Below are 22044 nucleotides of genomic sequence, written 5' to 3'. Positions count from 1 at the left end.
AAACAACCTTAATATTGTGTTGTAGATATTAGCATACAACTAGTCGTTTCTTTGTTATATGGAGAAGGTTCTTAAGTTGTACAATTTACTTGTGTCTTAGACTGAATTTAGCAGGTTTACGTTTGAATTAGGTAAACACATTGCTGTAAGCAAGTAGTTTTAAAATGACTTAAGTCTCCGTCAAGTCATTGGTTAAATAACTTAACCTCAAGTCAAGTCTTAGAATAAGCAAGTCAAGTCCCAGTCAAAAAGGACCTAAAAAGCCAAATCTTAGTCAAGTCATTTTTAGAGCAAGTTAGCTCCAAGTCTAGTCATTGAAATCAAAATAAAACATTAAAGCAAACTCGTCCGATTATGAGCAATACCTTAACCAAATATAACAAAAAAAACACGTATATTAAGCGTTCAAACTTATGAAAAATTTTCTTGTTTCACCGCTGCTTAAAATATTCAGGTAATTTAGAAAGAATCAGGATGCACTTAATTTAACCTTCCATTTGTGCTTAGCCGCCAGGTAATAGGATGAATTTCCAGGCTGCGTTAGCCTTACTGGCCATCGGTTGTGTTTCTGTTGCTTGGGGCGCTCAATGCGACGACGCAAGAAACAATCTCATTCTGAATGGAATTGACGATTCAGGTTAAATAATACCCTATGTTTTAAAACGGTGTTATCACCTATTTTTGGAATAGGAACATCCGTGTTCCGCTCTTAAAGTCAGGATTTTATAAATTTATGAAAAGACGACGACGTAAATCGCTTAAATTAGCTGTTGGATAAGGACTCCCTTGCGAACAACAAAAAGCCTTCTAAAATCTTAAATGCGATGAAATCCTTAACAAAAACTTTCTGCTAGTTTAAAAGCGATGATTTTGGAAGTTATTGTGACTCTTGTACCAACAAATTACGGCCTACCGGCCAGGTGCGGTCCAGTGCCGATCCGATATCAAAATAATACAGGTATTTCACTCATGATTTGCGACCAAAGCAATAATTTCCATCTAAAAGGAAAAGTTAATTAAAAACTGCCAGGCTAGCAACCGAAGCTGAACAATTTTCTTATAAAAAATACCTTTGAACGCTTTTTGTTCGAAATATCGGGTATCGGTATTGATATAAACTATTGGTTATCGGACATTTCTAGATACAATGCTTCCATGCAGTTTGTTACCTATACAGCAAAGCTTAAATACTTGCGTAACTATATGTTTTTACGCGGATTTCTAGTTGTACCAAAAATGTTTAACCACACGGTTTTGCTTTCTGCAGATTTCGGCATCGCGTGCATCGACCCCTGTGACGTAACAGGGCAGACGTTCGGTAACCAAAGCGCATGCGCAGAGCAGGGATTTTGCCACTGGAACGGAACCGGGTGTTTCCTGAAAACAGGTAAAACTCACTGGTTGTTTGACTATTGCTTAACGCAATATTTAACGAGGTAGACGTGTATTTATTTTATACATGATTTTAATATTGAAACACAGTTTAATGGAGAAGAAGGTGTTACGTTTCTATAATAGCGAAACATTTTAAGCTGCAAATATTTCATATTGTCTGATTCGTTTTGCTGTATTTTTCATTTTTATTTTCCAAAAGGAAAATTTATCTTACTTATAACTTAACTATTGTCCTGGCTTGCTTCCATTAGATTTCTATTTAGACAAGTTAAGTTTCCGTTTTGTGTCCATAATCTTTTATTTATCAAGAGGCAAAAGTTAAAACAAAAAGCACGTGGTACGCCGTGTCGCAGAAGGCCGTTTGATACAGTTTAATTGGGTTGGAACAACAAGGCTGAAAATGGTGAACATTTTTAAATCTGGTTTGGACTCAATTTTAAATCTAACTTGCTTGTTTGCAGTGAAAGTGCAAAACGTTTCTCAATCTAGCAACTTAACCGACACCTTGCTGACCCAACTAAACAAACGATCTAACTCAACCGACGTAGAAGAAAGAAACTTTGTCATAGGTTAGTTTGACTTTGTTTTATCGGTAAAGTCTGAAACTTTTTTAATTTTATTCTGACTGTTTTATTTTGATATATCATCGTTAAATATTTTATTTCAGATAAAGGTTTGGCATTTTAAAACATTTTCGAAGATTATACAAGTATTTTTAAAAACATTGTTATTGTGTTAACAAAAAATGACATTCTTGCAATTAACATTCTTTTTAGTTTTTTGCGTTGTTCACTACAAGTTAAAAAAAATAGTAAACTGGTTTATTTTGTGATGGTAATTTTGTTTAAATTTATTTCACGGATATTTCTATTTTGATGGCATTTTGCAGGAGGCGGACCCTTCTTTCCTAATCAATGTCCAAAGTTTCCGTTCTCTTGCAACATCAATCCCTTTTCTCCGGACCTCTACCGTCTACTAGACCCGCCAGTCAACATTCCATATTGCCAGCGGTAAGTTGAACTTAAAACTATCGAGAAAAGATTACCAACTGACAAAACAGGGTTGCGCGGGCCACCAAAATTTTATACAAGGGGCCAGTTAACTCTTAAGACTTTCCATCTTGAACCGGATAGCTTTAAGGATTGACGTTTGAACGACGGATATAAAATTTTGTATTCACCTTATTTTGCCTAATCATTATAAAACGAAGGAAAAAAGAATATCTTAAATTTATACTGAGATTTATTGGTATTTTTGTTTAGTTGAAAATAAACAAAATTTGAAGTTTTGCTTACAACAAGCACTTAGATTAATAGAATATTAATAACCGAATTTTAAGATGACTTAAATATGGATCGGGCCGGATGAATTAAACCGACGGGCCTGATTTTGCCCGCAGGCCATAGTTAGGTGACCCCTGTGATAGATAAGTGATTTTCATTTATTTAAGAAAATTTTGTGGTGGACAATTTACTATTATTAATAGTGATTTATATTTTTTTAATATTAATTTTGATTCATTTTGAAAGAATTTAGTAAATATTCGTGTTTCGATAAGCTATTAATCGAAATCAGTTATTTCTATCTTGAAATATAACTTTTCCTAACGCACAAACTTTATAGCCCCCTAAAAATACCTTTAAACCAGGTGTTCTTAAACTATTTTACCGCGGACCCCTAATTTTTTATTTTGCTTTGCATGGACCCCGGTAGACAAGAAATGCTCCAAAATGACGTCATAAATTGACGTCACAATACAAATAGACTTCATGACTCTGTTATTTCGGTCCGAAAAATGTGAAAGTTAAATGGAGTCTAACTACACATTCAGTGCAAAACCGTTTTATTTTGAATTAAAGTGGTTTCTTTTAAAAATTAATTACTTTAAGTATACACTAGTTCTTCAATTAGGCCTTCATGGACCCCCAAGGGGACCATGGACCCCAGTTTAAGAACCCCTGCTTTAAACTTTTCATTTTCATTTGTTTTGCTTGTTTGAGCGTAGCAATGATGTCATTGATATTGGAACGGATCGCGATACTGTTTGTCCAGAAATTGAACCGGATTAAATGGTTGGGCGGGCTGGAGGCCGTAGTTTTTCCCAGGTCTGTCCTAAAACATGGATTTCTTAACAGGATTCCTTGCAAATCGAGCGATCCGACTCTGGACTCGAACGGAGCAGGATGCCACTCGAATCCCGGGTGCTTCTTCGATTGGCGCCTCCACAACTTGAGGATCGTCTTCGGCCAATCGATTCTTCCCGGAGTGCCGGTCTGCCACCTAGTGATCAGAAACGCAAAGTTTCACGAGCTGGTCGAAGACTTTACTCAAAAGGTACGGTTTTGAATATCGGGTTTAACACACCGAGTGCTTTATTTAGGATCTTCGTTCAATCTCTGTGTGTCAAAATTTGTATTTCAAGAAAGTATATAGTTTTTCTTATAATGCGAGGTAAACAAAAATAATAGTAACAGCAAGAATATAAAAGAATTACCAGGTAGAATGGCACATTTTACACGTATATAGTTTCCATTATCGAGAAAAATATAAAAGTATTTGTTTTATTATCGTCAATTGAAAAAACTGAAAAGCAAGAAAAGCATAAATTTATACAGATATGTACTCACTTCATTCCTTTAATTTATTAATTATAATTGGGCAAAGATTCAGTAAAAACAATTACTCTAGAATCTAGATAGCCAATAAAATACGTTTGTATGCATTTATTATACAGTGTTGTAAACAAGTCATTTTTAAATGACTTAAGTTCAATTCCAAGTCACAACATTGGCATCTAATATAAATGTTAAACTTCAGAAAAATGTAAAAAAAAAAAAAAAACGAAGCAAATGACAAGTTAACAGTAGTTACATTTAATTGCCATAAATAACCCTATTTTAATGAAATGTATTCAATAAAGGACTAAAATTCGAGGATAGGTTTTGTCTAACTCTAAATGACCCACGTTAAGTAGAGTAATTTTGCCCAAAAGTCAAGTCATTGACTTACGTCATTACATCATTAATTTTATACCATTTTTCATTTTTTAGAGCAAATTTCTCTGGAATGGATTGTACACAAACTGTTTGATCGCTGAAAACACGAAAGAGATCTTTAGCGCCCCTGCCGGATGCTACATGAACGAAATGTTGCGCTATATGGGGGTAAGCCCCACATTGCTGGGATGGGAAGGTAAGTTAGTGCGCCATCAAGTGAAACACTTGTTTTTTGCATGGGAATCACGAATTTTAATGGTCAATGCTGTCGGGTTGAAACGTGAAACATATTTGTTTTTTGTTTTTACACACTGGAAGGTGTCTCTTATTTTTTCACAGAAATTACCTGATTTTTGTTTTTGTTTCACCCTAAAAGTCACTTTCAAACCAATTTTAGCTTTAAATGTTAGTCCCAATTGCTGGTTGCTAGTTTATAATGCGGCTTTAAAGACTTAAATGAAACGACTGTTGTTTGCAGAAATCACGAAAGTAGATTAAATTATAGCATGTAAAAATAAAATGATTTCGACCGATGCTCCAAATTTTTATTTTTATAGGTATCACTAAAGCCGATTGTTTATTGATCGGAGGTTGCTACGAAGGGATCCAGTGTGTTTATCCAGTCAAGCCCAAGGCTGTCCAAATCAAGTCGGGAGAGGATCAATTTCGTCACTTCCGACCCCCGCCCATCTCCATATTTGGTCAACCGCTCTGTCAACGTTATGACGTCAACGCCAGCGCGGAAGAATACCTGGCCGCCTACCACCGCGGCAAACAATCGGGATGCGTTGTCGAACAATGGATGGACGCTCGCGCCAAGGAAAATCTGCTCTCCGTCACCATCAAGTATCTTCCGAAGAGGATGCGACTGGGATTCTGGTTTCTGGTCGACACCGGATTAGCGGGAGCAGATAACTGGAGAAAGATGGCTGAAGACTTGGTTCACGCTCCGGAGAACTTCGCCGAAGTATTTGAAGGAAGCTACTGGACAAAGTTCCGGAGGTTGTTTGCTCGAATCCTGTCCCAGGAAGACCTCGGCGAATATGGATCAAAACTGAACGCAAAGCAGAGATTTGTCCTCCTGAATCCGAAAATGGCTGGACAGATGGTTCCATCTGATCTTCTGAACCTCCAGGTCACTCCAAGTTATTCGTCGTGGGCCTGTCCCTACGTTAAACACAGTTTACCCGGGTTTCACCCACTTGTTGGGAGTGTGCAGGGCTGCTGCGAGCACAACCCCATCTACACCCCGCGCCACAAAATCCACACCAAATCCTCAGGGTTGGCCCCCTATTGGGGCAACTGGGGTCCCTGGGGCTCGTGTTCAGAAAGCTGCGGCGGAGGTACAAGGCCGTCTAAACGCCGCTGCATTAAATACAAAGAGGGTGAAGTATGCGAGGGTGATGACACTAGACTAGGGGTCTGTAACTCCGGGGAATGCCCCAAATGGGGTCAGTGGGAGTCGTGGTCGCGCTGTAGCGCCTCGTGTGGCGGTGGAAAGTACTTTAGAACGCGGGAATGCAGCGAGCGTGGGGGCTGTCAGGGGAATCCCCGCCAAACCGGGGTGTGTATGACGTCACAGTGCCCCCGATTGTCCCAGTGGTCGCGGTGGGGTCCCTGTAACGCGACTTGCGGCGAAGGGCGCCAGACCCGGGCGCGGAAATGTACTAATCACTGTTCAAGGTCGATTGTCCTGTCTCAAGGTCGAATATGCCACGATATTTGCGGCAAGGTCACCGAGGTCGCTCGCACCAAGTGCCGGGGCTTCCCCGCGTGCATGTTTACTGTGACGTATGAATGCCGACGTCGGTTGAGCGGCGGAAGGATTGCGGAGGGATATTGCGGCAATTTCAAGCGCGTGCGCAAGACGCGATGCAAACACACGTTCAAGTGCAGGTTCTGCCAGTACTTCAAGAACTGCCAAAAGATCGGGTGATCTTGAAATCGAAAAAGTTGAATTTTTAACCTCGAAAGGAACATTTTTATTATTTGTTTTGTCTAGCTTTGTAAGAAGATCGCGTGACCTTGAATGTTTGTTTCGCCTTGTCTTGTGACCTTGAGCTTGTTTCTGAAGTCACGTGGCATAAGCTTGAATTTCTTTGTGACTTTCTGATTGTTTAAGTTACTTTGGAGCTTTCAGCATATTTCAAGAACATAAGTTTATGTAATATTAAAATTTCACTTTGAAGCAATATTCAAAATTTTTTTGCTGCAAAGCATTTTTGTATTTGAAAGGCTTTCGTTTGATTTCACTAATACACATTTCATTTCACATCTGTTATTTTTCATTCATTACTTTTTAGAATACTCGTCAGCTGGATTACCGTTTTACAAAAAATAAAGTATTTAAAATAAAGTTTTATAGTTTTTGTGAAAATACACTCTCGATTTTAATTACAACAAGCATGCTCGAAAACAAACTGCTTGTAAATGTTCTGTTTTGCATCACATGCCCTGACGTCACGTGCCGTGACGCCATGTTTGATTACGTCACGCTTGTGCGCCACTAATTTTGGCACATTGTGATAATTAGATGTAAAAGTAGTGAAACATAAGTGTAGACAATTTGAAATAGAAGTACAGATATATAACCAAGGTTAGCACGAAATAAATTTAGTAACGCACTTTTCACGCGTTACACCCAATCAAAGCTTTGTATTTATTACACTAAAGCAGTAATTCTCAACCTTTAATGGCTTATGGCGCCCCTCAAAACTAATACATAGATTTTCTGCACCCCGACTGGAATTTTCGTGGAGTATTTTACTGAAATGTCATTATAAATGACACTCAAACAACACAATCAACTTAAAATATGTAGGAAAATGTAATTTGATGTAATAGTCTTTAATCGTACACAAATAGTTGTAACAAGAAGCTTACCAATTGAGCATCAGATTCTTACAAATTCTCAAATACCTATCGGCACCCTTGGGCTTTAGGAATGGTACATTAGGGCGCCGCGACACCCCAGTTTAGAACCACTGCACTAAAGTGTCGTGTTATTTTTTACGAGCATGAGGAAGATATGAACTTTTCTAAATCGGAAGCTTTCGGTCCTTTTGTCGTGAAATTATACTCAAGAATAAATTCTATCATTAATTTTATCAAATTTTAAATTTTGTCTTTAGTAAGCGAGTCCAAGCTGGTGATTTTCCTTATTTTTTTATGGAATTTTGTATTATGCCTAATATACGAATTATTTTTCTATTGTACGTAAGTTATGTTGTTATTGGGCCGTTATTACCTATATATTTCAAAAAAATACTGCTAAAAGCCGTAATTTATCCATATATCAGTGGCAACCAGTGGATACCCAACTCAAAAAACGCGTTGTGCACATAAGCAATTTAAAACTAATTGATATGTCCATAGTTGGGCAATCTAATAGGTATCAAATAAAACTTAAGTAAATAAGGTGTTTAACTTGTACGAGATGTTCAAAAAAAAAAATAAGACAGGAAATTTATAAAAACCCGTATCCACCTGTCGATAAAAATTTAATAACACAAGGGTCGTGAGTCAGCCTCAAGGCAATTATGTACCTAACAATTTGTGATTAGCGTTAACTAGGCAGTCCATTGTTTTATAAAACGATACCGTTAACGTTGGCCAGTTAGACTTTCGGAACGGCTGATCCTACTTCTGTGACATAAACATGTGGAAAATAGTTTTGAGTTAACAGAATATAACACTTTTGTTCCTGTAATTATCAAAAGGTAAAAGTTCCAAAGAGCAGATGACGCCTATACAATGTGTGAACTGCTGGAATTCTAGAAGCTTTCACAGCTTCGAACAGATGCTAATAGGGGGGGAGAGACATTTCCCACCTTTTACCCCTCCCTCTAAAGTGTTAATGACGTCATAAAGTGTATATAAAGAGCGGTAGTAGACTGGTTGAACAGTACATTAGACAGTCTTTCAATAGTTTAGATTTACTATCATTCTACAAATAAGAAAACAAGCAAAATGGTGAGTTAAATATAGCCTTATGAGAACATAATCATAATTTATTAATACATTAGCATTGAAATTTTAGTTGTGTTTTTTTAGCTAAATAAGCTAGTAAGCAAAGTTTCTGTATATTGTTCCTACGATGGGAAGTTCCCCACATACTGTTATCTGACAAGTTTGCATGATTAGTCAGCATTACATTTTAATTTATGCTTGCTTTAATTAACCGCTCTATTAATTTGTTTGCAGGTTGACTTGAATCAACAGCAACTTGAAGGTAAGATGTGTTTTTGTAAAACAATTTAAGTTTTTCTAACTTAAATATCCGTTCAAAAGTTGTTACCTTATATTCAGTTGAAATGGAAACCTTTACTATACTGCTAATTAGGCCTACCTTTAAAAGAGGGATTTTCAAAAGTTACAAACGTCAAAGAAATAAATTGTAAGTCTGGCCTATTAACATATCCGTGCAAAATCTTGTAAATGTTAGCTTGAAAATTTGCAAATTTTACAAACAAATTTTGTGTTTTTTTAACTTCTATGTCATTTAAAAAAAAAAATATTATAAAACAATCGAATTCACGTAAAGTTTATCCATTTTCCTACGATAGATACATTTTCCTTTTTTCTATGCCTTTCGGAAAAGGGTTTCGAAATTTGTAACATTTAAGAGATGACATTCGTATAGTGTTCCAACAAATCAATTTTTTATGCAAAGTTTGTCCATTATTCGATGTTTTCGGTATTTTGAAGCTTTCAAAAATGGTTTAGAAAGGCGCTGAAATGCAGCAAATAACCTTTTTCTAAACAGAGTTTCCCAACTCACAAAACAATCGCATCCATTAAGTCGCAAAACGTAATTACCTCATACTTTGACCTGATTAAACAGGGCCTTTCAGCACTATATAAATTATATCAACGCAAGTGTCACCCAATTTAATTTCAATCACAGTTTTGTCATTTCCATTAGGTTGCTACAGTGTTGTAAACAAGTCATTTGTAAAACAACTTACATTCATTTGGAACACTATACACGGATCTGTTCATAAGTTTAATGGTGAAAATAACGGCCCAAATAGACATAAAAAGCGACATGCTTTATTGTTCAAACGTTTCGGCAAATGCTCATGCCATCATCAGTGATATCACTTATGTCTATTTGGGCCGTTATTTTCACCATTAAACTTATATTCAAGTCAAGTCATTTTCAAACGAATAGAAAGTCACGTTAAGGCCTAGACATTGCGAAAGCAAGTCCAATGCAATTCACGTTATTCTTTCCGAAATAACAGTTAAACCTGCAATTTTTTACGTGATTTTTTTATATTTCTTAGATATTCGCGAAGCCTTTGAGGTTTTTAGCAAAACCCCAGACATGGAAATCGGTTACGACCAAGTTGGAGGGATGCTGCGCGCACTCAAGCATAACCCTTCCGAGGAAGACGTCACAAAGCTTCTGGGAAAACCCACAAATGAAGGTTTGTTGTCCTCAGTTGCAACACATATTTAAGCATCTGGAAGCCTTAGACAGATTATGCTAATAAGTTAATCAAGATGCCAGAAAATTAAGTTACAATTTTAGTTTTCGAAGCAATTAAATGCATTAAAATGTGGGACCTGTTGAGTAATAATCTTGCAGAGGGCGTTGCTTCGAATGAAACCCTCAAAAAACTAGTAAAGATGGACAATTTTAAGTTGTTAACGTATGACGCCATTAAAATCGGTTTAGTAAGGGTATATATACGACATTTTAGGTTGAATGCACCTGTTATCATCCGAGTAAGAAATCAACTTCGTTAACAGATAGTACTTAAAGTAAACGTCTAGGAAAACCAATTGCATAAACAAACTTTTGTGCTAAAAAACATATGTTAAGAAATGGACTTGCTATAGATTTTAGAATGATTCGCAATCCATAAAAGAAGAGTGTAACTGTAACACCTTTTGTATATAGTACAATCAACGATTTAAAATCGTTTATATCCAGTTTCATAAATGGTAAAACCAAGATGCTTTTATTAACATCCAGTCCAATATATTCATGATATGGTTCCGTTTTGGCCAAGGTCGTAAGATCGAACCTCACCACAGGCGTATTGTCTAAACCTTGCCTTGGTTGCACTCCAATCCTGATTAGGCCAACTGATTTCGGTAATAAGCGTTTCGAGAGCGTCTGACGTTTGTACTACTTATTACGGTCAAAATTCTGATAAAGCTAGAAGAAAATCCGAAATGCGTATAACATTTCTGCCGCAAAATAGTTAATTTACTATAACAAGCTGTATCGCTAAGCAGTATTGTTGGATCAAATATTACTTGCTATTAACTAAACTGTAATGTTAGTTAAATATCATCCAATTCTTCAGAAATGGCTTCAAAAACGATGACGTTCGACGACTTTGTGGGTTTCTACTCTCAAATGCTCAAGAATTTTACGGAGGGAACTTACGACGACCTCCTGGAAGGGCTGAGGGTCTTTGACAAGGAAGGAAACGGGACAGTTATGGGGGCTGAAGTCAGGCACATCCTAAGGACACTAGGTGAGCAGAAATGTGGCCTGTTGTTGAATGTTTGTGACTTTATTAACCTCACTAATGATGGCATAAATACACAGTGTGAACCTTTAGATTAAACCTATTTACAAACAGATCCAAAACTTAATTTGCACAAATAAAAATGTAAACTAACTTAGAATGGCTAGTAAAAGATCGGGACTTCTTTAATCTAGGTCTTTTGTTCTTAAAGTACATTTCCAAGTTCGCTATTTCGAGATGATCGGTATATTTTTTTAAGTAGAATTTAAATAGTTTGCTGGTTTGGCAACTTTCTACCCGTTGTGATTGTAAAGCACGATTTTACCTAAAAAATATTTCACGTCCAGCAAAAAAACACTCTTGCGGACTGAAATAAATTTTGTTTCGTAATAAACTTGTTCAACAGGTAAAATAATTTAAAGTAGTTCAAAATGTGTGAAATTTGCAATACAAAGTTGTTAAGTCCAAAGAATTGTCTTGCTCCTAAATTATTTTTCGTTTTTTTTTAGACAAGGAGACAGCAAACTAACAATTAACTGATACTTACCTTAAACGCTGGTGATAATAGATACTAACCATATCGCTTTAACTTTACTAGGAGAGAAAATGCCAGCTACTGAAATCAGCAAAGTTATGGACGGGCAAGAGGACCTGAACGGTATCATCAATATTGAAGGTGAGAAACTAAATTTGTCTCGTTGTAATTTAGAAAAAAAATAATAAATAATTTTAACATACTCCCAGAAAGGTTATAAGGTACAGCATCGTCTAAAAATATTTGTCAACAGAAATCGCTTGAAATATAAATTATACTTTATATCGTCATTTCCATGGCCACACTTATTTCACTCTTAATTACTTTAAACTTAGAATTTGTTTTCAAAAGGATTAGGATTCACGGTTATAGTTATTTTGGATTATTTACAAATTGTATTGTATTTTCTTGCAGTGTTTTGCAAATACTTGATCAACGAGAAGAAAGAAGAAACTTAGAAATCTTTTTATTCCAATAAATTCGCAAAAATTGTGTACATTATCTGTTGTGCGTATTTTTTATTAAAACTCTGCAAGCATCTGACAACTTTTCATATATGTACAAGAGAGTTGAAGCCATGCAAAACATTAGATCAAATTAAATAATACGAAGCCAGAAAAGTAAGATTAGTAACAATAAAAGTTTAGAGAAAACGCTTAAATCGCTTGTAATATATTTGCGCAAGTTTAACTTGTCTAGTTACAAAAGTAATTAGTTTTGCAAAATTGTGCAAACATATACTATTTTACATAACGAAACTCGGAATCGTCGCTTTAAAAAATCGTTATAGTTTCGAAATCCCCTTTTTCCGTCAGTAACAAATAATAAACATACGTACGTGGACAAGTTATGACGTAACACGCCCGCCGCCAAAATACCACTCCCCTGGCTAGGGGCGGCGACACGACTCCCTAACTACGTCGCTCGGCATTGTTCGCTTTGGTGACGTCATAATGTGCAAACAATCAGCGCCGCGCGCCACCTGTGCCGTGCCCTTGGGCTGGGGTGGCGCTTGCATGTGGATATAAGAGCTGCAAGACACGTTGGAAGCACGTGTGTTTTGGTTTCAGTATTGAGACACATAGAGCCTTATGCTCATTAAAAAGGTGGTGTAGTCTAGAAACATTTAAGGAGCAGGCGCATCAGCGTTTTTTTTTTGTTTAGCTATGTAGGGGGTCTGTGGACCACATTTTAAAATCCTTTATCAACACTAAATATACGGGTAGCGGGTTAAAATTAACATTTTCGGTTTGTGCAAGCTGTTGCCACCAGGCATAATATTCGTTACAATAGCAAAGAAACAGAAAAGCAATTTTGGTTTATCGTAGATCTCTATTTTAACTGACGACGGTTATTGTTTACAATAAATGCTGCATGTGTAGAACTTTGACTAACTTCATTTTCAAATTAAAAATATTATAATTATATGGTTATGGAACTGAAAACCGGTATGATTTCAAACAATGTCAGTTAATTCAGTTATGTTTTTTGACTTTAGAATCCGGTAAGGAAACCTTACGAACTTTAAAATCAGCTGAACGCACAGAAAAAATATAGACGCACAAATTCTAAAAGACTTTTTTGTAATTGTTGCGTCTTTCGTGTTGTTTTTTTAATAGCTTAACGACTACAGCTCGATAACGTATCTAATACGATTTTTAGGAAAACGTTTAGCAGTTGAAAGGGCCTAGCGATGTGGCGGTGTATATTGGTGATTGCATTCTTCCAGCTTTATGGGGAATCTAATGGAGGTGAGCTATGAAACGAATTTGTGTTGGTTATTAGTAGGGCGAATAATTTTTGACCAAAAAATAGAAAATTTTGACCTGAAAAATTCAAATTTTGACCTCACGTGTTTTTTATACTGTATATTGCTCTAATAAAGATATAATACGGTTTTATTTTTTTTTTAATTTTGTAAGCGATTTATGTGATTTTATTCGATTTTAACTTACAAAAATATTGACAAATTTTGACCTAACGTGTAAATTTTGACCAAATTTTGACTTTTTTTGACAAGTCAAAAAATAGTAGCCCTAGTTATTAGTGAGGCGATTTTTTTTTTGACACAAGAAGGAGGAAATATTTTTTTCGATCAGAGATACACAACTACCTTAGTAAAAACGGCGAAAGCATTTTGAAATGAACCTAACTAGACAAACCAGGTTTATGTTGTTGCTGAACTGCGTGTACCGTATATGGCCCTTATAAAGATATAATACAGTTATAATGTTGTTTGAGGTCATTTAAATCTAAATTTATAAAAAATATATTAAACTGAACGACATTTTAAGAAAACTCACCACATTTTTTGTATATTTTGTAAACGACTTTGACTTGAAATGATTTGCACGAATTTTGACCTAACGTGTAAATTTTGACAATATTTTTGCGAAGTCAAAATATAATCGCCCTAATAGTTATTAGCAAAACTGTTCAAGATTTAACAAATCAGATTTCGTGAAATATTGACAGAAGTTCAGAATACCTTTTTTTACTGCAATAATGTTGTTTCTATGTTATATATTTTATTTGACGTTTTAGCCAACAATAAATGCTGGACCCTCGAATTGCCAACGTAAAAAGGCTGTTATGTTGTAGTAAAAATGATAAGATTACCATTTTTTAAGTCGCGGCATGTAGTTTTGCATGTTAAGCAAATATACTCTAAACATAGCTGAAATTTTCCGACTTAATGAATCTTCGCAACCATTTTGCAGAATTGTGCGAATTCGGGTTGAAATTGAAACGGGAAGGAATACCAACACCAGGTAAACTTATCAGTTTAATTGTAATTCTATACAACTCTTTGGATTAATAGGCTAATTAATTCGTATTGGAGGAAAGGCGCAAACATTATACAAAATCCTTAGTTTTAAACCATTCTACAGTTCGGGCCTTGAACCCAATTCGACATACAGTTTTTTTGTCATACATATACCTATTTCTGAATGCACTTTTTATTTTATAATAATCTTACAGAGGTTGAATTTAACATAATGTAGGAAATTTGCCGGCACATTTTCAACACATTTATTTTTGTTAAAAAATGTCTAAATAAATTTTCCACTTACAAATAGAGACGCCCGACACTTGGAACTTGTTTTAATATCGATACTAAAATCGAATTTGCAACGATTGGGTAACAGCACAGAGAAAATGCAAAAGAGTTTCTGGCGAAATCGTTGGTAATTGTGCCACACATTTGTTCAATATAATAAGAGTCCTAACAGCCTAATGCAATTAAGTTCGCTTGAAAGTATGTTGTCTACCATAATATAACATTATTTTTGCTTGTTCAGATTTCAGCTGAATCCTTTCAAAGTTGACTAAACCAAAAAAAAGTGCGATCCGATTAAAAAACAATGACGTCATTCGTTGCTCAAACAAGTCAATTTGAAAAACAAAACATTTAAAGTTGTTTTTAAGGTTGTTACACTAAAATTTCTTTAGTCATTAAGGAGGTTTCATACTTATTGATAAATTTACTTTTCAAGCCTTTAAACCACTGCGTTAAAACGCGAATCATGACTAAAATTCGAATATTAATTGGTATCAGATCAGCACCGATATCAACCAAGTATCGGACGAGTACCGATACTATTACTTGGCATCGGGTATCGGACGAGTACCGATCCGGTATTATCGGTCATCCTTACTTTGATTGCGTTTCATTTAAGGACTTTCTAAATGAACGCTTTTTCCTATTTCTTAAGCTGACGTTAACCTTCCCTGTTTGGAAGACCCTTGTAACGTTACGAGCAAAGTTATCCAGGACCAAAGCGAATGCCCGGAAAGTTATTGCTTTTTCGACGGAACGACTTGCAAGCAGAAACAAAGTAAGTGGAATCAAAAATAAAGCAGATATTTGGAAAAAAATTTGGCCAATTTTTTAATGCTTTAATGTTTTTTTTAATGAATCCTTTATTGCAAAATAAGGTAAAAATTGAGGTAAAAAAATTTAAAAAATTTTTTTAAAAATAAGGTAAAAAATTTTTGTTTAATCAATTTTATTAAAAATGCCTTGGTTTTTTGTTAACATTAAAAATAACTTCACAACTGTTTTTCTAGTTACTGAAATTGGAATCGAAGGAAAGTTATTTACACTTGGTAAGTGTTTCTTAAGCTTTTAAACATACCATTAAACCGCCCTTAAATAGTTCGTAACTTTTTTATTCCAATAAAGATTATGTATCCTGAAATAAAACCTTAAATACTTACTCATAAATACGTTGTTTAATTAATAAAAAGCAAAGTATTTGAAACCTAGTTTGACAAAATTTAGGCTAGTTTGAAACTTAAATCAAAAAGTAAAACGTGAATTCCCAATAATTAATCAATTATGCAATTCATGCTGTTTAAAAATGACAATAATAATTTGCAACAACAAAAAAAAGGAAAACGCAAATTTTCAATCGATGGCACTTTGGAACGCAAAAACACCAATCATAAAAATCAACGAAAAAAACGCTAATAATGTTTTAAGTACTTTTCAATAGATAAAAAGGTAAAACAAAATGTTAAACACCATAAAAATATAAAAACGAAAAATTTTTTCATAACATTTCGCTCCTAAAAGCATCATCAGTATCTTACTTTTGCCATTCCTAAACATTTCTGCATTACGTTTGATTGACAGGTGTTGGAAGCAACATGAACCAGGGACTCCCCCCGATTTCATCCTTTGGTCTTCCGCCGTTTCTTCCAAACCCTCAACAGCAGCAACAACAGTGCAATGGGTTCCCGCAAAATTGCGGAATCAATCAGTTCGCCGCGGACTGGAAGCAATTAGCGGAAGCTCCCGTGAATGTTCCTTACTGTCAAAGGTTGTTCAAATAACTTAACCGAAAAGCAAAACTTAACAGAAAATCGAATGCAAAGTTTAACTGTCGTTTATCGCATGTTAACAGTTTTACAGCACGTTTTGAACTAAACCTCTAAATTGCTTTGTTCGAAATATTTATAAACAAAAATGTAATTCTTTGAAACGTAGGTTGGAAAGTTAAAAAAAAGATTTTTAAAAGGCTACTTCAAAAATGTTGACTTTGAAAGATTTTAGAATTAATTTAAAGTAAAGTAAACTTAAGACTTTTTTGAAATTTATATTACTTATTTTTTTAATTTTCATTTGTTTGTCCTATGACACTGAATTCCTAAAATGTGGGAAGTTTTTTGTTTCGAAATTAATTTCCTAAGTCTAATCAAATACCTTCCTTTCTTTCAATGTCGCTCAAAACAAATTCAAAATTGATTTTTGTGTTACTTTTTCAAACAAAAAAAAATAAGTTTAATGGTGAAAATAACGGCCCAAATAGACATAAAAAGCGACATGCTTTATTGTTCAAACGTTTCGGCAAATGCTCATTCCATCATCAGTGATTTGCCGAAACGTTTGAACAATAAAGCATGTCGCTTTTTATGTCTATTTGGGCCGTTATTTTCATCATTAAACTTATGAACAGATCCGTATATAGTGTTCCAAAAAAAATGAATATATGTTAAAATAATATAAAAACAATTAAAACAATATTCACTTGAACAAAACAAAAAAGATGTATATATATATATATATATATATATATTCAAATAATTCCACTTAAACAAAATAGAAATTTTGATTTAAAAAAACTAACTAGTTTATTTGTTCAATCCCAAACATTTGTTTTCGCTGGGCAGAATTCCGTGCGCCCCGGACGGTATGGCTTTCGAATCGGACTCTAACGCTTGCCACGCTCAGCCAGGATGCTACTTCGACGAAGAACTGAGCCTCTACCGCAAGTATTACGGCTACAGCGTGCTACCCGGGGTTCCAGTATGCCACAAGGCAATTCGAAACGCCAAGTTTCACCAATTGGCGGCCAAATACGTGCAGACCGTAAGCTATTATATAAGCAATAGTGTTCAAACCTCACGAATATTCGTAACAAAAATTGTTACATTTATCAATATTGATAGACTGTTAATTTTGTGTTGTGTCAAGGTTTTCGTAAAACGAGTTGATCTGAACAAATCTGTTTTCGCGATTAACCTGTTACAAAATATTTTGTGTTAAAAATTTCAAAAAACATATTAGAACATTTAAAGATTTTAAATCCAGAAAATTTAAAGATTTTATATGCGGAACATTTGAAGATTTTATATGTAGAAAATTTAGAGATTTTATATGCGGAACAGTTAAAAGGTAGCCTACTACGGGATAATGTGTTCATATCATTTTAGTTAAAAATACTTTCGGTACTTTGTGTTTTCCAATAATTAAAATTATAAGGACTTTTTAAGGCAAAAATCCTTTTTAGACTTAGTTTGCCAAACGTCACGCGGTGTTTTTTTAAATGTAATTTGTGCTATACCATTTGTAAAAATAGAAAACACAGCACGCAATATAAAACACAAAGATAAATGAAAACTAACAACAACCTTGTATTTGGTTTTATTGTAGAGCGGCCAGCAATGGCATGCGGTTCTAACCGGTTGCCTGATCAGTCAAAACCAAGCTGCGATTGAAGAACAACCCCCCGGATGTTACATGGTTTCGGTATTTGAGTACATCGGGATACTGCCAAAGGTTGCAGGCTGGAAAGGTAAGTGTTGGAATGTCTTGAGTCATGAGTAAAGTGCACTTAACACACATCCTTTAATTGACTATAGTTGGCCTAATTGTTTTGGCAAAATGACTTGACTTTAGTCTTTTGTCTAAGGGGGACTTGAGTCATTGAGTCACATACCTATAAGGTGCAATTACGTGTTTATAATTATTTTTTTATCTTTCGGAATAATCCAGTAAAAACATTTTGCTTTTAATAAAAAAACACTTTGACCTGTTCGCGAAAACACTGAAAAATAAGCGATAAGTATTTCCTAAACCTTAAACCTTCATGATTTTCTGCAAATTTACTGGGCAACATCAGGCTACCATACCTTACATCTGGGAAGCTAATTTTTCATTTGCTCTTATCTTTAAGGTAAAATCAACTTAATCAATAAAAAACATTAAAAAACGAGCTACAGCCCCGAATTAAACCTCTTAAACGCTAAAACTTTTTCCCGCAATTTTCTTCAGGAATCTCCCGGCGCGATTGCATTCTAATCGGCGGTTGCTACGACGCCGCAATTCGCTGTTTCTACCCGGCTGAGATCAACACGGTCCAGGTACGTTCAGGACAGGACCCATACCGGAGAACCACGCCCTCTCCCCTGGACCTGTACGGCCAGCCCCTGTGCCAGCGCCTGGACCTAAACGACTCCCCTGAACGGTTCCTGGACGCCTATCACAAGTGCCGACAGTCGGGCTGTGTTGTAGACTCATACGTTACCTCGTCCTTACTTCACAGCTACCTGTACAATGTTACCCGGTCTATGCTGCCCTCACATCTGCAGTACCAGTTCTGGAACCTTGTGCAAACCAACGTGGTGTCCGCTGACAACTGGAGGTAAGAATTTGCTACACTTTATAACTGAACTTCTTGTTTGTTTGCATTGACTTGGTTCAATTCTTTAATAAAATAAAAAAAAACGATTATGCCTTTAGTGTTTTATCAGTTTAAAAGCCCGTGTTCACTACAGTTGCGCTGAGCTGGGCTGGTCGTAAAAATCGCTCTAAAACGTAACGCTTTTTTATAGCTGCACTGGGCTTGAGTTTGGCAAAGCGTGAAAAGCTCCAAACAATAGAATTTGAATGCAAATTACAGTGTAAACGGGCCTTAACAGAAAAACATTTTCAACACTAACCTAATGTGATATTGAATTTTTTTAATTTCGTTATTATCCGAACCAATTAAAATCGCAGCTATTTGCCCCTGAGCTTTGTTGAACTTGCATTATCAAAAGCGTCTAATACGTATTTGCATCGTTTTTCTACCATGGATTTAACATTGGGCTTCCCTAAACCAGTGGTTCCACCCTTTCATTTCACCTCTTTCATAATTTTTAACTTCAGCGTTGTTCAGATTTCTTAAAACAACGTATTTTTTTCGACAGATATCATCTCAACAAGCTGAAACGAGACAGTCGCAACTCGAACCCGTACAACCAAATAAGCAACAACAACAATAACAACAACAACAACAACAACAATGGAAACAGTGCGTTGGCTCTGATCGCGTACAGTTTAACTCTAAACAAAAACAACCAGAACCAAGCAACTGCTGCGTCCAACTCACAGAGGAACTTCCAATTACCGGGATCTTCAAATCCTCGACCTCAGTCAAACCCCATCTTTCAAAATAACCCCTTTACTCAACTAGGGGGCAGCCCCTTTGGGTCAAATCCGAACCCTTTTCTTCCAAATTCGAATCCATTCGGATCAAGTCCATTTCCAGGAGGAAACATTCCCTTTGTTCCGAATTCAAACGGAGCTCAAATTCCCGCCAGTATTGCTCACTTGTTTAGGCCCTCTGGTGGCCAAATTTCCTCCTGTCCTTATCAGAATCTTCCCGGGAGTTCGCTCGGCATCCTCAAGGGAAGTTTCGAGGGATGTTGCGAGCGGAATCTCTGTTACATCCCGAGGTCTCAAGTTCCTCTCCAGAGATCAGGAGTCGCGCGGTATTTCGCTGACTGGGAGAGCTGGCAACCGTGCAGCGTTACCTGTGGTAACAAGGGGTCCAGGAGGAGGACACGACGCTGTGTCGCGTACAAGAACGGAGAGACGTGCGGTGATCCGTCGGAACAAGAGGAGACGGAAGCTTGCGGGCAGGAGGAGTGTCCGAGCTGGAGCGCTTGGAGCGACTTTGGGGAGTGCTCAAATTCCTGCGGGAATCGGGGCACCAAAACCCGGCGGAGAGTCTGCCTTCCGCGCGGGCGAGGCTGCCTTGGGAAAAGCGCCGAAAATCAGGCGTGCAATCGCGGCGAATGTCCGCGCCTATCAAGCTGGAGCGCGTTCGGCGATTGCGACGTGTACTGCGGCGTTGGGCTCAAGAACAGGACACGTGAGTGCACCGACGGGGGCGACTTCGGTTGCGACGCCGTGCGCCAAAAACTGGTCGAGTTCGTCCGGTGCGAGCGATTCTGCGGCGATGTAGTTCCCGAATCCTGGGGAAACTGCAACCGCTTCTCGTGCCGTCAGCTTGTGACTTGGCGGTGCGGACAGCCGGGCGAGACGGCGCATTGCAGGAGATTCGACAAGACCTCGTACCAGTACTGTGAAGACAGAAGCGCCTGCTTGGGATTCTTTGGCTAATCTTTTTAGGTCAGTGGTTCTCAAACTTCTTCATTTGTGAACCCTATTGCTTCCTTAAAATTACCAAGTTACCCATCATAAAATCCGTGCTCTTGAATCCGTGTTCATGCGAACTACTGTACAAAGTATGTCAATGATTTAAGATTCATAAATTTTAAGACTTCTTACAGATTGTATGTTATATCAGTTGATTTATTTAAAACATGTTGCGCAGACTCGTTAAAACTTCCCAACGAAGTCCAGATTGAGAATCACTGATCCAAGTTAAGATTGAGGTAACTAAAGAGTTAGTTCACAGTTGAGTTTTCGCACTTCTTCAGGCTTCGTTGTAGTTTTGCGTTTTAAATTATTAAAAAAAACAAGTATTTTTCTGGAATTATTATGAGGATTAATTAATACTTTTCTTGACTGGTTTATCGATAAAGGCTAATTTGTAACAGTGATTTCTGCTAGCACATACAATAGTGTGAAACTGTATTATGTCACACGTTTTTTGTTATTCTAAATATTAACCTCTTTGTGTCACTACAGGCGTTTAGACAAGCGTGCGAAACTTGAATGCACGCTATCCAATCGGATAACTATAATAACTAGGTTTGCGTTACAATTGTATTGCGTTGTTAAATACCATGTATTTCTATCAGATGTTCCGCAAATTGTTTTAGTGCTTCACGAGCCAAAAAAGTTTTAGAAACACTGCTATGCTTTATCGTTTATATGACTTTTGCTGAAAATTGCAATCACGTAATGGTTACCACCCCATATCTTAGATATACTGCTTGTGAAACTAAAACAATTGAGCATAAATAATATTTTTGCAGATTGCCAATAGTAGTTACTGGTTTTATGTGTTTTTTGAACGTCTTACTGAAAATATGTGATTTGTGTTATGTTAACAAATTGTAATCCCGCAAATTCTTACCACCGTAGATATTGTATTACCTCTGCCAGATCTTATAAAGAACAACATTTCGTGATTTTGCAACTCCTGAAAAAAGCGTATTTTGCTACTAATTTTTCGATGCAATTGATTTTCACAGCAAATTGTTAACGAAAGTCGATTTTGTTTAGCGTTTTAATCCATTGCTAGTATCCACGTTGTAAGACTTAATTCAAGCGGATAAGTCAAAACAAATGTTGTACTTTTGATTGTATGTGACAGAAATAAAATATTTCTTCACGTTTAGTGTGATGTTTTTTGTCAATTCGGCAACATTTATTTGATTTAGTCTAAATTAGGCAAAATGTTCGTTTTTTAAGTTAAACAAATGTAAGATAATAAGTTTGAATTGTTTATACTATATTTAACGTATTTTTGTTGTCCTGAAAGTCTGGTTTGGCTGTCACTAGAATCACATTTTCAACTTTTGTACCGTATGCTACAATAAACAAAACAGATTACCTTATTCAAGGTGTCTATTCTGGCCGCTCTATGCGTCCATCAAGCCAGTTTCA

The 22044-nt window shown here is 36.3% G+C and overlaps 1 protein-coding gene across 1 annotated transcript; it reads left to right on the top strand.

The window, feature by feature from the left end:
- Positions 1–511: 511 nt before the first annotated feature.
- Positions 512–20589, top strand: LOC146158181 (uncharacterized). Its single transcript, XM_083383854.1, has 8 exons — positions 512–637; positions 1268–1387; positions 1857–1964; positions 2285–2405; positions 17091–17289; positions 17854–17995; positions 18475–18844; positions 19392–20589. The coding sequence occupies exons 1-8, from the start codon at positions 523–525 to the stop codon at positions 20587–20589; spliced, it is 2373 nt and encodes a 790-aa protein (XP_083239980.1). The 5' UTR covers positions 512–522.
- The last annotated feature ends 1455 nt before the right edge of the window (positions 20590–22044 follow it).

The sequence above is a fragment of the Ascidiella aspersa genome, chromosome 3, assembly GCF_963924565.1.
Source record: "Ascidiella aspersa chromosome 3, kaAscAspe10.2, whole genome shotgun sequence".
NCBI classification, from domain to species: Eukaryota; Metazoa; Chordata; class Ascidiacea; order Phlebobranchia; family Ascidiidae; genus Ascidiella; species Ascidiella aspersa.
Note: the sequence above shows the minus strand (reverse complement) of the source record. Positions and strands in the feature narration are given on the sequence as shown.